Source organism: Microtus oregoni, unplaced genomic scaffold (genome assembly GCF_018167655.1).
Source record: "Microtus oregoni isolate MIOR12 unplaced genomic scaffold, Mior012 000019F_ref0000042, whole genome shotgun sequence".
Classification (NCBI taxonomy): Eukaryota; Metazoa; Chordata; class Mammalia; order Rodentia; family Cricetidae; genus Microtus; species Microtus oregoni.
This window is the reverse complement of record NW_024543078.1, coordinates 18,634,390-18,652,630: the sequence shown is the minus strand read 5'-3', so window position 1 is coordinate 18,652,630 and position 18,241 is coordinate 18,634,390. Positions and strand designations below refer to the sequence as shown.

At 44.9% G+C, this 18,241-nt stretch overlaps 1 protein-coding gene across 7 annotated transcripts in view; it reads left to right on the top strand.

Annotated features, from left to right (window-relative positions):
- The window catches only part of Bcl11a (BAF chromatin remodeling complex subunit BCL11A), a 97,914-nt gene extending 82,736 nt beyond the window's left edge, over positions 1-15,178 (top strand). For 4 of the 7 annotated variants that reach the window (XM_041669076.1, XM_041669077.1, XM_041669075.1 and 1 more), the window contains 2 exons: positions 4,657-6,399; positions 14,360-15,178. In XM_041669076.1, coding sequence (XP_041525010.1) covers positions 4,657-6,399; positions 14,360-14,451 — 1,835 coding nt within the window. In that variant the 3' untranslated portion in view covers positions 14,452-15,178. Of the gene's footprint in view, positions 1-4,656; positions 9,978-14,359 lie in introns of those variants that run through there. The other 3 variants (XM_041669080.1, XM_041669079.1, XM_041669073.1) reach the window with 3 other exon arrangements.
- The last annotated feature ends 3,063 nt before the right edge of the window (positions 15,179-18,241 follow it).

Sequence of the window (18,241 nt, the reverse complement as noted above, 5' to 3'; positions counted from 1 at the left end):
AATGCATGTTACTTATGCATTCACATGTGTATCTGGACATGGTATATTTATAGATACATGTGGTTATTATATATGTATATATATGCATACAGATACACAACAATATCCTTGTTTTTCTCCTTATTTTAGAGAAAATATGCCCAGAAATGTAGGTGAAATGTAGCGAGCCCACTGCCGCTTCCCACACTCATGCTTCCACCACCATAACTTCTGTAGTGGGGACCTCTTTACGAAAGTCAGATTTATTCATTTATAATCTATGAATATATTCATATATCATCCTGAAAGATGTTTTAGTAAGCACTTCAGTTTTCTTCTCTGGTTAGAAGTATGTGGTTATGAATCACACATGGCCAAAATATTTGAAGGGAGAATTGATTCTACCAAACACATACACAAAAAAAGCAGGTTCAAGATAAGGAGAAATAGCATCTAATGTTTATTTTCAAGACAACAACAACAACAACGAAACACTGAGGCTGTGGGAAGAAGAAAAGGACAGGAAAGAGCATAACAAAGTATAAGACTCAAAAGCCCAGGCTGTCAGTGAGGCTTCCTTTCCTGAGAGGGTCACCAGCCTGACCCATCCTGTGAATGGTGCCGTAGGGCAGGACGTGCACCTCCACAGCAGATTCAAAGCCACTTGTTTATTTTCTTATTCACTCCTAGGTAATCCCAGGTAACAGGGAACCGTTGTAAGATTTCACAAGCCCTTGAGTCCTGAGGACTGAGGGTGGGGGTAAAAGCACCCTTCTCTCCTCCCCCTCCAAGCTGGGCCCCAGTCCGAGTTAGGTCACTGCAGAGTGTTTAGGAGGTGACTTCACAGATTCTAGTCCCTGCCCGCCATCAGGGGTGCGTGGGGCCGGCACTTGGCTGTGGAAACACAGTCACCCTGGGAAGGGAGACTGAGTGGGGCAGTGGAGGGTGGAGTGGAGAGGTCAAAGCCGGACACGGAAGTCCTTCCTTCCCTCGTCCCGCCATTCACAGCACACTTGTAATAGCAGAGGAGCAATCAGACGACGGTATGTGCCAATGGACTGTGGGCTCCAGAAAGCTCTAGGACAAGCTGGTGTTCCTCCTCAACTGCGTGGACTGTCCTTGGCTTTCAGAGACCCGTGGCCTCCTTGGCTGTGAAATCATTAACAGCGGCTTAGAATTTCCCCATTTGCCTCTGTTGCCAAAGTCTGGGTTGAAGCTGCCATGGGCCTTCTTTCCAAGCTGTGCTGGGAGTGTAACGCGGTTAGTTACACACACACACACACACACACACACACACACACACACACACACACCCATAATTAATCACATCCGGCGGTAATGAAAACCTGCATGCTGGACCCGATAGATTACACCTGGCTATGTGTGCATCTGCTATTTTAGACCCAACCATTCTTAAAAGGCCCTGTTTTTAATGCTCATTTTACATGAAGGAATCCCAAGGCCCAGGGAAATTTCATTTGTTGGGCGCCGAGTCACAAGCTGGGAAATGCCATTCAAGGCCCTATCACAGACCTCCTTGCTGTTTCCAGTCGTGAGGCCGCAGCCACATGACTTTTCACTTGGGTGATAGATTTAGAAACTGAGACTGTTCTCACAAAACGAAGTAAAATACAAGTCAGTAAGTAGATAGGCTAAACAGCTGGGTTTAACCCTTTCAGTGCCTTGGGTTCTTGTACCGGTGAGGGGCAAGGCTCCGTTTATTGCTCTAAATCAAAACAATCCTGGTAAATGCCCAATGAGGCTCTCAGAGTGAGAAGTTGATTCTCATCAGAGTAAATGAAGAATATTATTATATTTTACACATCAATAAATCAATGTAGCCCTAATTTTGCCGTGCAGGAAATCAATTCTGGTCTTTCTAAACCATCAAAGATGTTATGAACAAAGTAATTTCACAAATTACGGCGAGCAACACATTTATTGATGACTGCAGTTTAGGAATTTAGAATCTGTGAGCACTGTAATATAATGTGGTGTGCCAGCATGAGCCGCGCGAAACACAGATTATATGGTGAAATTGTAATGCATCGTTTGCTATTAGTGGACTGGTAATAATTACCAGTTTCAGAGCGGCTCTTTCCATGTAATCTTTAGTCTCGATCGTAACACCCTTCTCATTGACATTATGATTACACTAGCTGCCCCTCATGATCTAGAATATCTAGTTGATGGGAATATAGAATGCAATAGTGAAAAACTGTATGTTGTGTGCTCGTTACAAGATCAAAGCCGTTTTCTCTAACCTGATGTATGAGAGGGGAAGGCCCGCACCATAGCGTTAACGCCCTGTAACATAATCACATAGCTGCCTCGGAAAAACATTTTCCTTTTTTAGGAAGCGAAATAAAACGGACCTTCCTTTAAGCCTCTCGGAAACTCATGGATGAGACGCTGGGTGTGGCTTAGCACGCACAGAATTTGGCTTTGATCAGGGCCATCACAGCACATCTGAAACTGTCCTTGCTAATTATGGGTCCATCCCCAGGCTTTAAGAGATTATGGGGGTCAAATATGATTTTAAGGCATTTGGAGTGACGAAAGTGTTAAGGATTTGCTTCAGCCGACAAAGCTCCTTGGTTACCCAATTCTGATTGCCAGGCTAAATATATGATAATGACCCAGAGTCCTGGGGCGGCCAAGGAGAAAGCCATGGAGGGTCGCAGTGGTTGGAACCAGATTTTTTCCCCCTGCCTATTTAGGACCCAAGTCATTGTTCAATAACAACAAAAAAATTATGAAAATACTCTCAATGAAGCTTTTTATTTCCCTTTGAAGAAAAGAGGCAAATAAAAATAGGCAGATAATGTGATTCTAATGTCAGCATTTTCTTTCAAAATCTCTCTGCCTTTCTTCCTCCTTCTACATTAGACAAATGTTTGAAACCTAATTTTGGTATCTTCCCATCTAATCTTGTTAAAGAGATTTCCCCAGGAGTGGGCTATATTGAGTGAGATTATAAATGCATTGTAAAGTAAATTGCAAGGGCAGGGCAGGAGTCCATTATTTAGACAAGTGCTTGAGCGAGGCTGGCTTGTTTTGGAATATGAGTGTTTGGGGCTCCTCAGAAGACCTTGGCAGCTTTTCTTTCTGACTTGCTAAATGGAGGAATCCTATAATTGATGAATTCCTCATGCCCACTCCTTAGCTCCCTGGTGAGTCTTGCCCATTGAAAAAGTTACTTACAAATGCTAGCCATGGTTTAAGGGCCCCTTCTCATTTAGGGAGAAAGTGTATTTCTCAGTTATATTTTAAGCACAGTCTTTTTTATTTTTATTTTTTAATCCCTGGGCCATCAGCTATTCTCACCCTTGTCCCTAGGCTGCTGTCTCTTCTAGATTTATTTTAAGGTTGCAATCGCCTGGTTAACTCTTGATTAGTTCCGTTCATATACTCCATTTATGTGTGCACACATATAAGCATATACGGGAATATATATTTAAGTTGAACTATCAGGAAAAAAAATGAATGATTTTTGTGAAGTAAAGCTGGCCCCCTCTTTGCCAAAGTGGCATTTACCCACTCTGGGGTTCTTTTCAGTAAGAGAGAAATAACGTGACTTGAGCAGGCCCCTCTCCAGACAGCTTGGCTCCTGGCCAAAGAGTTGACTAGCTGAACTGTATCTTTCTGTTTCTTTCTCAACCAGAGCCGAGTCTCAGCCCAGGGCGCAGGATGTTGTATAATTTGGTTCACGTTGTTAGCCTCTCAAAATAATGAGGAGGAGGCTAGGGTGGCATTGCTCAGCCTGCTGCCTGTCACCGTGCTGGCTGCCTTCAGTGCTCCTACCACCAGTATGCCGGGGCTGCCCAAGTTGGCACCAGCCACTCCTAACTTCTCGGTGCCCTCTTTTGTGGCGCTGCGGCAACCTCCTAAAGATTCAATACAGCTTTTCATTTAATTCAGAATTAAATTTTTCTTTGGAGATTTTAATCACAACATCCCCTTGAGGTTAAACATGGGTGTCCTTATAGGATGGTGTGGAACTTACACACCGGCTGGGATAAGAAAAGGTTGCTGCTCTCTCTTCTTCTAAAGCCTTTTGGGGGTCTCCTGTCATGTTAACAAAACCAAGAATTCATGTGTGTTTCCTCCTAGGCAGTGTAGGACCAGAGAATTGTATTCATTTGACCTTGCCTTTTTGTTATCTCTGTGCGGCGATTGCCTAGGGAGAAAGTTAAGTTCACCTATAGCCGGCAGGAGGAGGACCACAGGAGTTAGGGAGCGAAAGTTCTCTGAGTGAAGTCTAGTGGGCTCCGGCCTTGGCCTTGTCCCACTGCCCTATTCAACCAATGAGACAGCGGCACAGGCGTGAAGTGACTTGCCCACACCACAGCAAGTAGGGTGGGGATATTGAGAAGACATTTGCTGGGGACCCTGGGATGTAGTGCTCCTGTATCAGATCCTGAAATGGGCGGGGCTTTATGCAATAGGGCTTGCATGCAGAATTCTTAGAACGGAGTTAAATGTTGTGAAGATCAATTTGACAAAGATTTGTTGGGCACTGGATGTGAAGGACTCATGAAGGGGTGGGTGGGTGAAGGCGAGGCTTGAGGGGGTGGGGCTAGGAGAGGCTGAATATTGGGACGTGAATGAATAAGCGGTTGCTGATGCCTGCCTCCGTGATTCAACATTGATGTTGGTGTTGTGTTATTTTTGCAGGTAAAGATGAGCCCAGCAGCTACACATGTACGACTTGCAAACAGCCATTCACCAGTGCATGGTTTCTCTTGCAACACGCACAGAACACTCATGGATTAAGGATCTACTTAGAAAGCGAACATGGAAGTCCCCTGACCCCGCGGGTTGGTATCCCTTCGGGACTAGGTGCAGAATGTCCTTCCCAGCCACCTCTCCATGGGATTCATATTGCAGACAATAACCCCTTTAACCTGCTAAGAATACCAGGATCAGTATCGAGAGAGGCTTCCGGCCTGGCAGAAGGGCGCTTTCCACCCACTCCCCCCCTGTTTAGCCCACCACCGAGACATCACTTGGACCCCCACCGCATAGAGCGCCTGGGGGCGGAAGAGATGGCCCTGGCCACCCATCACCCGAGTGCCTTTGACAGGGTGCTGCGGTTGAATCCAATGGCTATGGAGCCTCCCGCCATGGATTTCTCTAGGAGACTTAGAGAGCTGGCAGGGAACACGTCTAGCCCGCCGCTGTCCCCAGGCCGGCCCAGCCCTATGCAAAGGTTACTGCAACCATTCCAGCCAGGTAGCAAGCCACCCTTTCTGGCGACGCCCCCCCTCCCTCCTCTGCAATCCGCCCCTCCTCCCTCCCAGCCCCCGGTCAAGTCCAAGTCATGCGAGTTCTGCGGCAAGACGTTCAAATTTCAGAGCAACCTGGTGGTGCACCGGCGCAGCCACACTGGTGAGAAGCCCTACAAGTGCAACCTGTGCGACCACGCGTGCACACAGGCCAGCAAGCTCAAGCGCCACATGAAGACACACATGCACAAGTCGTCCCCCATGACGGTCAAGTCCGACGACGGCCTTTCCACCGCCAGCTCCCCGGAACCTGGCACCAGCGACCTGGTGGGCAGCGCCAGCAGTGCGCTCAAGTCAGTGGTGGCCAAGTTCAAGAGTGAGAACGACCCCAACCTGATCCCAGAGAACGGGGATGAGGAGGAAGAGGAGGACGATGAGGAAGAAGAGGAAGAAGAGGAAGAGGAGGAGGAGGAGCTGACGGAGAGCGAGAGGGTGGACTATGGCTTCGGGCTGAGCCTGGAGGCTGCGCGCCACCATGAAAACAGCTCTCGGGGTGCGGTGGTGGGCGTGGGCGACGAGGGTCGCGCCCTGCCCGACGTCATGCAGGGCATGGTGCTCAGCTCCATGCAGCACTTCAGCGAGGCCTTCCACCAGGTCCTGGGCGAGAAGCATAAGCGTGGCCACCTGGCCGAGGCCGAGGGCCACAGGGACACTTGCGATGAAGACTCGGTGGCCGGCGAGTCGGACCGCATAGACGATGGCACTGTTAACGGCCGCGGCTGCTCCCCCGGCGAATCAGCTTCGGGGGGTCTGTCCAAAAAGCTGCTGCTGGGTAGCCCCAGCTCGCTGAGCCCCTTCTCCAAGCGCATCAAGCTGGAGAAGGAGTTTGACCTGCCCCCAGCCGCGATGCCCAACACTGAGAACGTGTACTCGCAGTGGCTCGCTGGCTATGCGGCCTCCAGGCAGCTCAAAGATCCCTTCCTTAGCTTCGGAGACTCCAGACAATCGCCTTTCGCCTCCTCATCAGAGCACTCCTCGGAGAACGGGAGCTTGCGCTTCTCCACACCGCCCGGGGAGCTGGACGGAGGGATCTCGGGGCGCAGCGGCACGGGAAGTGGAGGGAGCACGCCCCATATTAGTGGTCCGGGCCCGGGCAGGCCCAGCTCAAAAGAGGGCAGACGCAGCGACACTTGTGAGTACTGTGGGAAAGTCTTCAAGAACTGTAGCAATCTCACTGTCCACAGGAGAAGCCACACGGGCGAAAGGCCTTATAAATGCGAGCTGTGCAACTATGCCTGTGCCCAGAGTAGCAAGCTCACCAGGCACATGAAAACGCATGGCCAGGTGGGGAAGGACGTTTACAAATGTGAAATTTGTAAGATGCCTTTTAGCGTGTACAGTACCCTGGAGAAACACATGAAAAAATGGCACAGTGATCGAGTGTTGAATAATGATATAAAAACTGAATAGAGGTATATTAATACCCTTCCCTCACTCCCACCTGATGCCCCCCCCTTTTCACCTCTTCCCATTGTCCTCCAGCCCTATTCCCTGTAGGATTTTTTTCTAGTCCCATGTGATTAAACAAACAAACAAGCAAACAACAGAAGTGATGGAAGCTAAGAATATGCTTGAGAGTGCTTGTCACCAGCACACCTGTTTTTGGGTTTTGTTTTGTTTTTTCTTTTCTTTTTTTCCTTTTTCTTTCTTCTTTTGTTTTAAGTTTCTTTATGTTCTCACCGTTTGAATGCATGATCTGTTTGGGGCAATACTATTGCATTTTACGCAAACTTTGAGCCTTTCTCTTGTGCAATAATTTACATGTTGTGTATTTTTTTTTAAACTTAGACAGCATGTACGGTATGTTATGGCTATTTTAAATTGTCCCTAATTCATTATGAGCAAACACGTTGCTGTTTCCAGTTCCGTTCTGAGAGAGTGAGAGAGAGAGGGGAAAACGAAACAAACCATGCTGCATAATTCTGTAATACATATCATGTACAGGTTTATTTTATAACGGAGGGAAAACAGTGTTTGGGTTCACAAACCCTCTACAGACAGAACAGAGCACACTAGGGAACAAAAGGATGTGCTAAATGTCTGTCTCTAAAGGGTTGCATGTATTAATTGGAGAGGGGGAAAAAAGGCCTTGAATTGACAAATTAACAGGAAAACAAGTTTTATTCTATCATTTGGTTTTAAAATATGAGTGCCTTGGATCTATTAAAACCATGTTGATGGTTCTTTCTGCTTGTTATAAACTTGTAGCTTAATTCAGCATTGGGTGAGGCAATGAACTTTAGGACCTAGCTTGTGGTTCTCTTCACAACACTGGCTACCTAAAATGTGACCCACTATGTCCCAGTTAGTCTTTTCCCTCGACTTTAACTTTGTGAACAGAACTGATTATACCAGTATAAAAGCTACTTTGCTCCCAGTGAGAGCTTAAATGGAATGGGCTGTTTTGCCTAAAGTTTTGTTTTATTCTTTCTAAATGATGATGAAATTGAATGTGAAGTATGCAAAGGCCTGGAAGGTGGTGAAATAACATTAGGAAGGAGCTGTCTGAAGTAATGCATTTAATGACGTTCTGGCACTGAAAGAAATAGATGCAGACCCACATGGTTGTCAAGTGGACAATCGAACGACACACTTAAGATCTTTTAGACTGTATTCAAAAGAAGAGAGTGTCGCAGTGTGACAGAGGGAAACACACAACCAGTGATTCCTTAGCACGGTGTGGCACTGCTCGCCATGTTAAACCAGAGCAGGTGTATAAGCTAATAGTGATACAATGATGATTAACTATGAATTGTTAAGACGTACATTTAATGTGACATTCTTCAAAAGGAAGAGAAAGAGTTTTAAGAGCAGCAGCATCTGTGTCTGTGCTCCCTAAAAGTTGTCCTGCGTTCCTTTCCATACACTGTGTGCTATTTGTGTTAACACGGGAGACGATTCATTGCTTTCATTTTATTTGATTCCTTTTTCTTTTTTTTTCTGTTTCTTTCCTTTTTTTCCTTTTCTTCTTTTTTTTTTTTTTAAATTAAGCTAGCATCTGCCCCAGTTGGTGTTCCAATAGCACTTGACTCTGCCTATGATGCCTGTATCTTTTTCTCTAATCAGAGATACAGAGGTTGAGTATAAAATAAACCTGCTCAGATAGGACAATTAAGTGCACTGTACAGTTTTCCCAGTTTACAGGTCTTTATTAAGGGAAAAGTTGCAAGAATGCTGAAAAAAATTGAACACAATCTCATTGATGAGCATTTAAAAAATTTTTAAAAACTAAAAAAAAATACAAAAAAACAAAAAACAAAAATCAAAAAAAATATAAACAAAAAACTTTGCCAGCCATTTACTTGACTAATGAGCTTACTTACTTGGACGCAACATTGCAAGCGCTGTGGATGGACAAAGAACACACTTAACATAGAAATGAATGATGCTTTCGCTTCTACAGTGCAAGGATTTTTTTGTACAAAACTTTTTTAAGTATAAATGTTAAGAAAAAATTTTTTAAAAAGACACTTCATTATACTTAGGGGGGAACAGCATTATAGGGTTCCATTGTCTTGGTGGTGTTGCAAGACCTGTTATCCATTTTAAAACGGTAGTGGAAATTCTCTGCCTTGGATCACACCCCGCTCTTCAGGTTGTACAAAAACATCCATGGGGAAAGGTTTAAGATTCTATAGTACTTAAATATAGGAAAATGCACACTCATGTTGATTCCTATGCTAAAACACATTTATGGTCTTTTTTCTGTATTTCTAGAATGGTATTTGAATTAAATGTTCATCTAGTGTTAGGCACTATAGTATTTATATTGAAGCTTGTATTTTTAACTGTTGCTTGTTCTCTTAAAAGGTATCCATGTACCTTTTTTGGTAGTAGAAAAAAAAAAAAGACAGGCTGCCACAGTATATTTTTTTAATTTGGCAGGATAATATAGTGCAAATTATTTGTATGCTTCAAAAAAGGAGAGAGAGAGAGAGAGTGAGAGAGAGAGAGAGAGAGGTGTGACATTGTACCGAGAAGCCATATAATGGCTGTTTGGGGACCCTGCTAGAGTGTCACACGGATGGCTGTCATAGGGGTTGTACATATCCTTTTTTGTCCCTTCCTCCTGCTGCCATGCTGTATGCGGTACTGCAAGCTAATAGCGTTGGTTTGTTCTGTAGTGTGCTTTTGCCCCTCTCCCCCCGTCACCCACCTCCCAGCATCTCCACCTTCATATGCAGTAAAAGAAAGAAAGAAAAAGAAAAGAAAAAAAAGGAAAAAAACAACAACAATGTTTTGCAGTTTTTTTCATTGCCAAAAACTAAATGGTGCTTTATATTTAGATTGGAAAGAATTTCATATGCAAAGCATATTAAAGAGAAAGCCCGCTTTAGTCAATACTTTTTTGTAAATGGCAATGCAGAATATTTTGTTATTGGCCTTTTCTATTCCTGTAATGAGAGCTGTTTGTCGTAACTTGAAATTTTATCTTTTACTATGGGAATCACTATTTATTATCGCTTAGATGCCCTGTTCAAAACAGAGGCACTTAATTTGATCTTTTATTTTTCTCTGTTTTTATTTTTTTTTTATTTGGATGACCAAAGGTCATTACAACCTGGCTTTTTATTGTATTTGTTTCTGGTCTTTGTTAAGTTCTATTGGAAAAACCACTGTCTGTGTTTTTTTGGCAGTTGTCTGCATTAACCTGTTCATACACCCATTTTGTCCCTTTATTGAAAAAAATAAAAAAATTAAAGTACAATGTAAGCTTCTTGTGTCCTCATTTGACACACTCTGTAAATTACTTCCAACAAAATAACAGGTTTGAGAGAAGGCCAGCCTGTCTTTTTCAGAATTATTTCTATGGGCATTTTGATGTGTGTATTCTACCCTAAAGGAGCATATACTTACTATATTAATAGACATACCTCAAGCCATGGAAGTAGTTTTAGGCATTACAGTTTTAGACGAATTGAAAAGTGATTTCTGTGTACTGTTCAAAACCTCTGCTCTGTCCCTAGCAGAATGCACTAGGTACCCGTGAGCCCGGGAGCAGCCCACTTACTTCCTTTGGATTCTCTGCTGTGCTCGTGTGTCTCAAAGTCCTTCCTGTTCTCCCGCTATTTCCCTATCGTAGAGTGTGTTGCCAAAGAAGGGGTCCTTAAACAAGTAGCTCCCTTATTTTCACTGAGTGACCTCTTATAATAAACATGACTCTTTGCCTCAACCCTAAAATTCCAGAAACAAAGGCAGCAGATAGATTAAATCTGTTAAACAGCAATAAGATGAGGGGAGGAAAAGGCTAGGAAGAGCAGAGTGGAGGCCAGCAACCAGAGTTGGCTAGACCAAGCCACATCTCCAGAAGCCGCTGCTGGGCTCCTAAGATGCATCATGGTTTGCCTTGTGATTCTGAAATTCTATGGTCTGAACATGCCACAAGAGTGTGTGTGTGTGTGTGCGTATATATGTATATACACATACATACATACATATGTATACATTTATCAAAAGTTCTACCTTGCTGGTGGCAAATGAGGGTAGATAACCCTTTGATTAATTATCTTTTCATACTTTGCAATGGCTTGAAAGGCAGGTTAGGTCTGTGTTAAAAATCCTCTCAGAAATCTGTGTTGTCGGTTTTCCAGCTACTGCGTGTTGTAGCATCAACCTGCCTTATGATATAGCACATGCCTTTGTGGTACTGTCTCCCCGTCTCCAGTGTAGATGGATGGATCCGACAGTGTTCTTAGTTTTGTTAAAAACCCACACAAAAGCTGTTCTGTTGTCTTCTCGTGGTAGCATCTTTGTCGCATAGTTCTTCCCTCCTGGTGACCGCCAAGTGGCCTTTTATACGAGGCCAGAAGAGTTTGGTCTTTTTAAGTAGAAAGTGAGGTATTGGCTTTTACTTTTATTTATTTATTTTTTAAGCCAGTTTGAGTGGGATAAGGGGACTTCACTGGGAGACATTTGGAACTGGGGGGAGGGTCAAGCACCTTGGGAAAGTTGGTCTTTTTTTTTTTTTTTTCCAGTAAACTGAGGGAAGAAATCTGTGTTTTCTGGGTACCAAACTGATTCCAGAGCAGATGGGAATATGTCCCTGCGCCTGTTGGCTGTAGAGGGTGGTGGCTTCTTCCCCATATTAGATGTCCATGCAGCTTCTGTGGGTCCCCATTGTGCTGTCCAGGGGAGTCAGCGTGCAGCTGTGCAGATTTTATATACAGTACTTATTTTAATTCCTCGGTATATGATGCTCTTAGCGTAATTAGATTTTGTATCCTGACAGACAGAATTAATGGTGGATCCAGTGTCCTCATAGGTTGAGATCTCTTAAATCAAAATGGGGATGGGGAGGGGTGTAAGTATCTGGTGATAAATCACAGATTATGCTTGATTTACATGGTCCCAAAGTTAAATAAATTTGTTGGGAGACAGCTTCTTCAGGTTACTTCCTCTTGTGACTTATTACAACCCTTAGATAAAATATTATTTCTGATGCTCTGTGAGCGGAGGGGGCATGAAAACTTGGACACCAAGAATAGGACTTCTAAGGGACATTTTCTAGCCTGAACCCAAACATTTTAAATTGTACTAGAGAGGAATTTAAAAAAATTTCCTACCACATAACATGAATTACTGATAGGTCTTTGAAGGAGGAAGTACCAAGACTGTCCATTATCACTGAGAATTCACGTTGAGCTTTGGAAAGTCTTGACATGCCAGTAGAATGTTATCTGTGCACGTGAACTCCTGATGCCTGGGATGCTCCCAAGGGAATAAACAAAACAAAACAAAGAGAACTCCATTTGGAAAAAAAAAACTTAATAAGCAGGAATACAGCAAATTCTAGCCCCTATAAATGTTTTCAGTGTGTGTCTGTCCTTCCTGGGATCACTTGCTATCTTCTCATTTACGGTCTTCAGAAAGACCGAATCCAGCACATCTTAAAGTTTGCTCAGAAGTGGGGTGAGCATCGCCATTTGTTGTGAATCAGTTGAATCTCCTGCCCCCTCCCCACCCACACCAGGGCATTCAGTGGATAGAACTGTTTATCTAAATACCGTGTTTTGTATATATATGCAATAGACCCATATTGTAAATATCCATGAGGACTGAAGTGAGAACTCAGGGAAGGGTGGACTAGGTATCCTTTCAACTGGGAAAGAAGGAAACAAGGTGATTTCTTCACAGACACTGGGCTTGGCTGGAAGACACCAGGATTATTTGGGACCAACCCAAAAAGAACCTGAGAAGCCCCTGGGATGGTCTTGACCACCTCCCCCTTTCCTCTGAGAGTTAGGGAGGAAATGCTGTGTCTTCTGGTTTTGTGATCCTTTCCACACCCAAGCATGGTTGCTGATGGCTGTGTTCTCTGTGTTCTTTACCACGGAATTTACTCATTGTCCCCTGGCCTGGCGTGATAGGGAACTTTTTTCTATTTTTAAGTTGTAGAAATTTTGCTGCGATTGATAGCTTTTTCAACCTACTTGGGAAATTATATTCTTGAGACAGCACTAGCTTTGAAAAAGCATGATCTCTCCTTAGCAAATCTTCCTAAGCATCGCCTGAGGCGTTCCCAGAACTTTTTTTTTTTTAAGAAGTGGACACTAGACCGACCGCATAGGCTGTGCTCCAGAGCTTGCTACCCCTGCAGACTGCAGACGTGCTGGTTGGCCATTCACTCTGGCTATCTCGCATCTCATTATCCTGTCAGCCCACTGTTTCATTCACTGTAGCACATGACCATGGAGTCAGTCTTTGGGGAAGGAGTCTGGCCTGTTTCTAATTCCCTATGTCATCTGTCATGGGAGCAGCAGATCCCTCCCTCCCTCCCAAAGGGGAATAGGAGCCAATCCAGTTCACAAGGGTCATTGTACTAAGTAACCAGACTTGGCTGAACACAACTCAGCGATTGATCCAAATACTCTTTTTTTTTTCTTCTCTGTCACATGGCAAAAACTATGTCAGGAAGGCACCATGAATCTACCAGATTTTTCACAGAGACAATGAAAAAAAAAAGAGAGACAAATTAAACAGTTTCTCTTAAGCAGAACCTCCTCCCCCACCCCCAAGTTCCCTGAAGGGCTGGGTGAGTTTTTAAATAACCAGAAATATGGTATATGTGTATGGTGTGCTTTGTCTACTAGGGCTTTAAGTATAAGTAGTGGGTCAGACAAAAAGGTTTGGAGGGACATCCCCTGAAAAGGCCTCAAGGGCAGTGCTAACACTGGGCCACGGAGAGGATCCCCCAGAGTCCACCTGGTCTCCACTGCTGGGGGGGGGGTGGTATGTGGAAACACAGCTGAGCTCCAGACCCCAGGCCTCCTGCCTCATGGAGTCAGGGGAGAGGAGGCCCCAGGCCCCTGCTTCAGGTCACCATGGCAACGAGGCCTGGAATGCCACAGTGCTAGCCTTCATCCCCAGCACATCTGGACTCTCAATTCTGTTGCTTCAAGGCAATGCCCACAGAGGGTGGGGTGGGGGGAGCCTGGAGGAACATCGCCACTGCCCTCCCTTCACCATCGCCTTCCCTGGGACCAAAAAACCAAAACAAAAACACAAATAAACAACAACAACAACAAAAACCCCACATGTCTGAAAGAAGCTCCAGGCAGTTTGGGTGCAATTTGAGGGCGACTTTTTGGTTTTCTCCTCAGAGATTTGTTCACCTCTTGTAACTCGTTGGCTGCTTTGACGTTGAACTGGATGACATTTCATGTTTTCGTTGAGCTGCTTTCACATCAATTTTGATTTTTTTGTTTCCTTATAATTTCATTATCATTTTAAGAAACCGTCTCCCTTCCCTCGCCCCTCTCCCCCTATCCTTGACCGAAGGACTGTTTGCTGCCAAGTTTTCCAAGTCGTAAGGAACAGTGTTTCCTTCCAGGTGTGTCCCAAGTTCAGTAGGCCTTCTGTATGATGGGTTAGGGAGTCTGGGTCCTTCGGGTGACGAGGCGGGAGGTGTGGGAAATCACCTCAGAGGTGGACGTGTCCAGGGAGGGAGAGATTACGTTAGAGATGGTGCCAGTGGCTCACCCTGTGGTTGATGTAAGTCGTAATTTTGAAAAGCTAGCAAGAGAACAGAAAAATCACCAGGCCAAGTCACACCTGTGCTCTTTTTCCTTCCTCTGTCTCCAACCTCTTTGCAGGTTCTTCACACACCCCCATTCGGCGTAGTGCCCAGAGAGCTCAAGATGTGTGGCAGTTTTCGGATGGAAGCTCAAGAGCCCTTAAGTTCTGAGAAACTTTGAAGCCCCCAGGGGCGGGGTGGACATGTGCCGCCCAGCCGATGTCAGCGTGGCCCGTCATCCTGCTAGTTTGTGACGTTCTCTGACAGTAACCCTTCACGAAGCTGTTGTGCGAAGACAAGAGTCCTGCCGAGTCCTTCCAGCCTGGGCCTGCAGTGCCATTTTATTTATATTTTTTAATAAAAAGTAAAAACAAAAAAACATACCCACCTTGGAACAGTGCACCCGTCCCATTAGAGGGCCCCCGGACCGCCGCTGTCCCAGCGCCGTCCAACCCCTTTTGAAACCAGCCAATCCAGCTACCCTTATTGTGGAAATGAGCATGAGCCCCGAACCCCTTGTTTCTATACATTCTATGTTGTCTTTTAAAAAGTGTGCTTAACATTGACATAATAAATGTTGGAGCTTTAGGCAGCGTGAGCTTGTTCTTTAATTTTTAATGTTTGCAAGACAATGTGGCTGCTTTGGGCTTTGTGTTTGTGTACCTGTTCCCTGCAGGAGCCCATAGGGTGGGCAGGAGGACCAGACTCAAGGGATGGGCAGAAGACGCACAAGAGGAAATAGGCTTTCGCTTATCAGATAGCATACATTTTCCAAGAGAATCAAGATGCAAAACTAGGGAATAAATCATAGCAATATCATAATTAATGTAGTAGTATTGCTGTTTATTAATGCTGACGTGTGGTTTTTCCTGTCTGACTTATAATTTGCATACCATTAAATAATGCATAAATATGGCACACTGAATCCTCTTTCTCAAATATATGCTTTTGGTGACTACACGTAGGAGCTGCATTTGTTAATTTAGTTCGGGAAAAGATAACATCGCAGCGGATGGGTGGTAAAAGCCAGTAGTTGCTTGTGAAATACCCTGATGCCAGGATCCCAAATTCCAGTGATTAGGTCTTGATACAGACAAACAAACATGAAACTGCCTAATATTTACATCCGAAAATGCGGTAAAGGGTCTGACAAGGGGCAAGCATCGCTGGAGGAAAGAGGTGGCTAACTATCGGAACAGACCCTTCCAACCATGAGCGCCTTCTATCCTAAAGATCCGTGACACGGCCGAGCCCTACAGATAGGTGCTAAATTCACCAAGGACTTTTCTCAGTGTGGTGTTTTCCACTGTCTGCAGATCCAGAAAAGAACTAGAGACAAGGTGGCATACTAAAATATGCTCATAAATAATAGATCTCAGACACCTGTGCATTGCAGATTTACATATTGGCTGTGAACCTACGTGGGGAAAATCTTACCCATTCACCCTCTGGCTAGATTACCTAACCCAGTGAAAAGATAGCAGAATAATTGGCACCTGGATTCCTCCGTGCTTATTCATCATAAATAATAGTGCTCTGGTTTATATTTGCGCAGTCCTTTCATGCATCTTGTTTCATCTGTGCCTCGCTGGGAAACATCCCACAGCTTCCAGTGCGGAGGGGACCAGGGCTTGCTAAGCCCATGCGGCTTGGATTCTGGACTGGAGTTGATGCTGCTAAATTCTATTCCGTTATAGTCAAAGGGAATGCCCCTCCCTGAGTGCTTCCACTGTTGACACACAGGCGATTCAGGCTCACAAACATACGTGTGGGTTTCCACATACAGAGACCAAGGATGTCCACTGATGGAGCAAGGGCTCCTCCTTGCTATCTTCTCTCTCTCTCTCTCTCTCTCTCTCTCTCTCGCCCTTTCACGACAAATAAAAACCTAGACTGCACACATCTTACATCTTCTTCATGCATTTTTGGTGTTCTTAGGTCAGAACAGGACATCCAGACAGTCATTGCCAAGAGAAACCTCCCTGCACCACATTGTCTGATTTGTTCAACTCTAAGCTCGGAGCTCACAAGGCATCTGGTGAATAGCTTTGCCTAGATGTGCTAGGTCTTTGCTGATTCCTAGGAAAAGTGGTGCCACCTCTCCTGGGAGACCCGAGGGAAACTGCAGCCTTGGGAACCCGGCTGACCTCCACGCTTTCAGATCTGGTCTGTTCTCATCCCCACCTTATTTGTTCTTAGACTCTGTGGCTAAATGAACAGGTAGTTTTCAGAGTCACTTTATTGAAAAGGAGTGACTCAATGCGAGTAAAGGGTACCCTCTCCTCCTCCCATGTAGAGAAGAAAGACCCTTCACTAAAAATAAGCAAAACTCCACATCCTCACTCATACCTTCTTTAGTTGCAAAAAAGAAAGTAAGATTCATATATAGGGCTCATTGCAAAAGGGAGTTAGCCTGGGTGGGGGTAGAAGTTTTGAAACCTCACATGGGATCGATGATTTGGGAAGCCATCTTGCTGTGTGACATGTCAAGGGCATGGTTATTTGAGGAGGGCGGAAGCGGGGACAGGAACTGACAAATCTGACTGGGGTCCTCACTGTGCCCTCTCTGGAGAGAGGAACTTCAAATTGCAGAGAGATTAATTGACTGCCCAGCATGCACTGCTCACACATTAGAGGACACAGTGTTGGCTGCTTGGACGATGGGGGCCAAATCTATCAGCATCATTCTTACCCTCTTCTCATCTGTGCACATCAGCGTCGTCATCTGTCCAACTGTCACACATACAAAAGTCTGTAGAACTTTGGGGTCTGTGATGGCAGAGAGCCACTTGGAGTGCTTACAGCACCAGCCTACTAAATGCTAGCAGTGTCCAAGAAATAAGTACCAAAAGCCAGTGATGGTTTGATGAAAGCTCTTGATCAAGGAGTGCAAATTTGGCTTCTATTAGGGTTGCACCGAGTGCCCAGACCTTGGCAGGATATGTCCAGTCACTTTTGCTTGGCATTTTTAGAAGCCTCTGGACTACAGCCAGGTCCTTCTGATGCTCAGGGATACCGTTCAGGTTTTGTATTTTATCTATCTATCTATCTATCTATCTTTAACAATAGCATCAACCTGAAGAAGCTGATTATTAAGTTACTGCAGCTCTTTAAACCTCAGTACTAACAGCCATTCCTATAATACTTTTCCCCTCAAAATCAGGGTCCCAACTGTAGCGACAGAGAGGGTGCTGTACAGGTTGTCATCGTGTTTCTTGCAGTACCCCACATAGGCTTGGCTCCTTCTTGGGTCTAGTGTGAAGGCAACAGACTTGAGAAGTTCTCTGTCTAATGGAAACTCAGTTCAACACATGCTGCAAAACACACCTACCCCCTTCTAGAATTCCTCCTGCCCAGGAGAAATAGCATCACACTTTTTCTGAGTCCATGGTGGAGACACCACGGTTCGGCTTGCTCCCTTCCAGTTTCCCTTCAAATGGGAGAACGTGCTTCCAGCAATTTCCAGAAGCGGGGATTATATCCTTACCACTTCAGTATAAATTAAAACTCCTTACGTCTATCCACGTTGCCTTTTCCCTTGTCACGTGTTTGCCCCTTCTACCGAGGGCCTAGAGAACACTTTTATTTACATGACAGTTTTCCTCCTGGTTGTATAAATTCAGAAGGAAAAGAAGAGACTAAAGCTGAAAGGAACCATAACAATTATTCACTTTCCAGACGGGACAAGAGGCCAGGAGATGAAGGAAGAGTCTATGCTCGCACGGTGTACAGGAATATCATTGCCAAGCTGGAAAGCATGCGCCTTAACAGCTGAGCTGGAACTAGAATCCAAGTATTCCAGCTCTTGGGCAAAGGGATTCAAATGGCAGATTTTGTCCCCTTGACCTGCTGAATACAGAAGCCTTGGCTGCAGGAAAAAAATGTGCACCTCAGAAGAAATGAAGCAAAAGCCAAAGTTTTGTGTGGTGGTGCCGGCCCTAGTAGGAAGGATTACTCTGTG